Below are 5,000 nucleotides of genomic sequence, written 5' to 3'. Positions count from 1 at the left end.
TATCTGTACATATACATATATATATATATGTATACATATACACATATATGTATATATGTATATATATATATATATATGTATACATATACACATATATGTATATATGTATATATAATTTCATATATATGTATATGTATATATATATATATATATATATATATACATACATATACACATAAATGTATATATAACTTCATATATATACATACATACATATACACATAAATGTATATGTAATTTCATTTAAATACATCTATATACATACATATACACATAAATGTATATATAATTTCATATATATATGTATGTGTGTGTGTGTGTGTGTGTTTCTATGATCGAATGAATGATTGTATGTCTGGTAGGAATCTAAGGAATCTGTTATAAAGTGAAAGTTTAGTTGCAGGGAACATCTGTATTTACTGAAATCATCGTGAAAATACAATAATAGAATAAATAATAATTGAATAAATAAAGCTGAATAGAAATTATTCCATGTGAAAGGGTATATATTTTAATTTATCAGACTTATCACTGTGAACGAAGATTATTTAAGCGATCCTTTCTGAAACCACTGCATAGAGTGTTTAGAAGTTTCTGATGTAGTTTAGTGCAGGACAGTCTCTCAGTCAGCCAATAATTTCTTGACAACAACAAAGAATAGTAAACTCCCAGTGGATGACGATTGCCTTCTAGTGTCCCGTAAAATATTGCACAGCAGCGATAATGCCGTAAACAGTAAGGAACACGAAGAAAACTATTGGCAAACCAACCCTGGGCATCATGTTCTACTTCTTCGACACATCATTATCCTGAAACTTTGGCTTCGGTCCACTTGCAGCAGGGAACACTTTTACTAAGTTAGCGTGGTAATGTCGAGCGAAGTCGATGACGACGAGCAGGATGACCATGACGAAGTCGACCACGATGCACACCATGTACCACACGTCGATGAGCTTGAGGTAAGTCGTCTTGAGGATCGTGCTGGACGTCTGCTGGAAGAGGGCCACCAGCACCAGCATGGCCGTGATGCTGACCATGATGCGCTCGTTGAAGTCCTCCAGGCGGAAGAAGAAGGTGGAGTAGCTGATCACCACCAGCAGGAAGCTCGGCAGGTACGAGTTGGCAAGGTTGTAGCGGTACAGATTTGTAAACAATGGTTAGTTTCTGGCCACTTGTGTCTTTTCCTCTCAGAGTTACTTGTCGAACTTAGATAAAAAGAAGAAAAGATATATGCATAATCATAGATAGATATATAGTTATGTTTAACTAGAAGTTACAGATAACCTAGCCATGTAATAAAGGGCTCTGCTAATACTTACCGTTCGCACTGCTGGCATGTAGCACAAGCTCTGAGAAAGAAGCTGACTTCGATAATACAAAAACAAATCTCTTGTTCCTTGACCATAACTCTTATTTACTTAACAAAGCTCATAACTGAACCATACTTCGTATTCCAATAGTTTCTCTGGTCCATGATACTGTGATTCGCTTGCAATTATCCTCACTAATTTGGATTCCACATCATTGAGTTTGAAGTTGATAGAACACTGCTGGTTATCGAACGTGAACCAAAGGAGGTCGAACCGACAGTGGGATGTGATGCTGAGTTCCTGTCTCAGCAGGAGGGGATTTCCCTATCCGGGGAACATAACTGCTGTAAAGAAATAATCATGAAGAAATAAAAAAATAGAATCAATTTAACTTAGTCAAATGTATTCATATGATCATGCAATTGTATATATACATATATAAGTATATATAAGTGTATATATACATAAAAACATAAGTATATATATATATACACATGTATATATAAAAATCTATATGTATATACATAGAAATACATCAATGTATTTATACACACGCACGCATATATATATATATATATATATATATATATATATATATATATATATATATATATAAACATTTATGTATGTATATATATATATATATATATAAAATTTATGTATGTATATATATATATATATATATATTATATATATATATATATATATATGTCTATTGATGTGTGTCTGTGTGTGAATATATATTGATACATTAAATATATATATATATATATATATATATATATATATATATATATACATATGTATATTATATATATATATATAAATACAAATTTTACCTCCTTGACTGGGACTCGAATCCGTGCTGTAAGATTGACAAGCACGGTGTTAAATTTGTGATTCCGTTGCTGCCGAGCGCCCGCGGGATTTGTCTGCAAAACTTCGCTATCACTGCTCTGCTAAGAGTAAATAGGTAAATTTCCATGACGTCTCATAAGGCATCTGGTTAGACAATTCTTTTAACGGGTCGTGTAGACGATCGGATTCAACACTGTGCCTGTCAATCTTGCGGCGCGGATTCGAGTCCCGGTCAGGGAGGTAAAATTTATATTTCTATATTAAATGTGTTACTGCATTCTACCATCTTTCTCACACATATATAACTTCGGTAACTTGATTTGGGACTTGAATTTGCGATTCCGTTGCTGCCGAGCGCCCGCGGGAATTGTCTGTAAAACCTCTCTATCACTGCTCTGCTAAGAGTAAATAGGTAAATTTCCATGACGTCTCATAAGGCGTCTGGTTAGACAATTCTTTTAGCTGGTCGTGTAGCCGCTTCAAAACCGTGCCTGTCTATCTTACATCGCGGAATCGAGTCCCGGTTAGGGAGGTAAAATTTGTATTTCTATATTAAATGCGTTACTGCATTCTACCATCTTTCTCATATATATATATATATATATATATATATATATATATGTATGTATGTATATATGTTTATATATGAATTTATGCATGTATGTAGTATATATATGTGTGTTTCTTTACCTTAAATATACCTAGTTTTGTCACTCGGTAAAGGTTCGGATCCCTGAAGCACAATCAAGAACCTGTCTCGATTCATGAGGTCTACGAGACTACCAGCACTTCCCGTAGTCCAATGGTAAATGTTGTCATTACTGCAGTAATATCATGTGTTTGTGTTAAAATTATGTATTCTTTGTACATTTTATGGATAAAAACATCAGGTTTATGATGGGTATTTTTATCAATATATGTGGACTTTTATATGCAATAAATATAGAATAATTTCCAAAAATTAATAACCACTGTGATTAGATTTCTAAATTCACTTTGAGAGAGAGAGGGGGAGAGAGGAGGGGGGGGGGATAGAGGAGGAGGGGGGGAGAGAGAGGGAGGGGGGAGAGAGAGGGAGGGAGAGAGAGAGAGGAGAGGAAGAAGAGAGAGAGAGAGAGAGAGAGAGAGAGAGAGAGAGAGAGAGAGAGAGAGAGAGAGAGATTATATTAATTTAATATTACCAGTGTTTTATCTTACTCAATGAGATACTGAATCTCCAAAAGTAATATAGTAATACCTTTGTATCGATTTGGATAGTAAAATTCAAAGGTATGGATTTTCTTTATTATAATGAAAAGATTATACATATTATTAACAAATATGAGTGACATGCATGGGGCATAAAAAAAACATATGCAAAAACAGTAACAATTATACTTGAATAAAAATAATTTTTAATCATGCACATGCAGCAACAACTGCAACAACAACAACAAAATTATAATAAGAAAACAATAAATAATGAAGTAGGAGCATGCAGTTCCATGAAACATAACATTAGAGAGAAAATAATCAGACAACAAAATAATAATAATTTAGAACAAAACATAAAACTCAAAATGCAAACAAAAAGCATAAAATGACATCCTAATTTTGTTAATAGCAAGCACAAACACACACAAAAAAAACTAGCTCACACAAAAACAGAAACTGAAAAGTTTTGTTAAAAAAAAAGAAAAAAAAAAAAACACAAAAGGAAAAAAGAAAGAAAAAATACATGCTACTGATGATTTACCTTTTATTCCAGTACAAAGAAACATATCAAATTGAATTTTGTTTAATTCTCTCGCTAAATTTATTTTTTATATCTTTATACGTATATTAATTAATTTTTGACATAAATATTTTTTCAAAATCTGTTACTGTATCAATAATTTCAAGTTTTGGGAAAGTTAAATATTTACATTCCTCAAGTGCTTTAGCATTTATAAATATATCAGTTATTTGAGTTATCTTTATGAGAGTTAATTATCTGCTGTCTACTTTTTCAGTCATGTTTTTTTAATACTTTATGCATACACAATCAGCAATGTATGTGGAGGCATTTTCAATTAAATTCAGATGTGGCATGGGTGTTACTTCAAAAGTGGAAGCAGTTGTGGTATCATTATATGGATCAAATTAAGCAATATATGTTGCTATATTAGTAAATGTGGATGGTAAAAGAAGGGGTTGCAACTTGGCTAGGCTATTCAAGAGGCTTGCTTCAACCTCTGCAGAATCTCTGTCAATGATATTATCATGGGAAGTACTTGATATATTTATTCCATCTATGAACTCGTTCCCCTTCATAATGGAAAGATTAATAAAAGACAACATAGGCAGTGCATCATCTATACAATTTCCATTATATGACTTTTGAATCAAATTATTTGCTGTTATATTCTTTAAGGCAGAAATAAATGAATTTGTGTCAGGGGAATCATTATTCCCACAAACATTTCTAATACAACCAAAAAAAAAATTCTAAACAGTCTTGATTTAGCTTCCTAGTTAATAAATGATCAATTTTAAAGTTGAAATCAATATCCTCCCACAATCATTTCAAAGACTGAATATTCAACAACCACCCAGCAACACTTGGAATCCTTTGTTGGCAGCCCTCTATACTCCACCTCTTTATCCACTCACTCATATCTGTTCATATTTTAAAATCTGTCTCTTTTGTTATTGCACACTTTGTACTCCTATAATATTATTAGTTTCCTTTGTGAACTGTTGAAAATGTCAAAAAGTTCATCCATTTTATAGATAAATTTTGCTGTTGCAGCTGCCTCAGTTGGAAGAACTCCAAGAGTAGCATGGGTGTGAATTGCTGCTGCAACAGTTCTG

The 5,000-nt window shown here is 32.5% G+C and overlaps 2 protein-coding genes across 2 annotated transcripts in view; both read right to left on the bottom strand.

The window, feature by feature from the left end:
* Positions 1-782, bottom strand: part of LOC147469675 (uncharacterized) — a 6,624-nt gene extending 5,842 nt beyond the window's left edge. Inside the window, exon 1 of the mRNA XM_086547866.1 lies at positions 771-782. Coding sequence (XP_086403992.1) covers positions 771-782 — 12 coding nt within the window. The remainder of the gene's footprint in view (positions 1-770) is intronic.
* LOC147469674 (uncharacterized) lies at positions 416-1,147 on the bottom strand. Its single transcript, XM_086547809.1, has one exon. The coding sequence runs from the start codon at positions 1,035-1,037 to the stop codon at positions 786-788; it is 252 nt and encodes an 83-aa protein (XP_086403935.1). The 5' UTR covers positions 1,038-1,147; the 3' UTR covers positions 416-785.
* Between the last annotated feature and the right edge of the window lie 3,853 nt (positions 1,148-5,000).

The sequence above is a fragment of the Penaeus japonicus genome, unplaced genomic scaffold, assembly GCF_977035675.1.
Source record: "Penaeus japonicus unplaced genomic scaffold, GWHDUDI00000001_assembly GWHDUDI00000020, whole genome shotgun sequence".
NCBI classification, from domain to species: Eukaryota; Metazoa; Arthropoda; class Malacostraca; order Decapoda; family Penaeidae; genus Penaeus; species Penaeus japonicus.
This window is presented reverse-complemented; position numbering and strand designations above follow the sequence as displayed.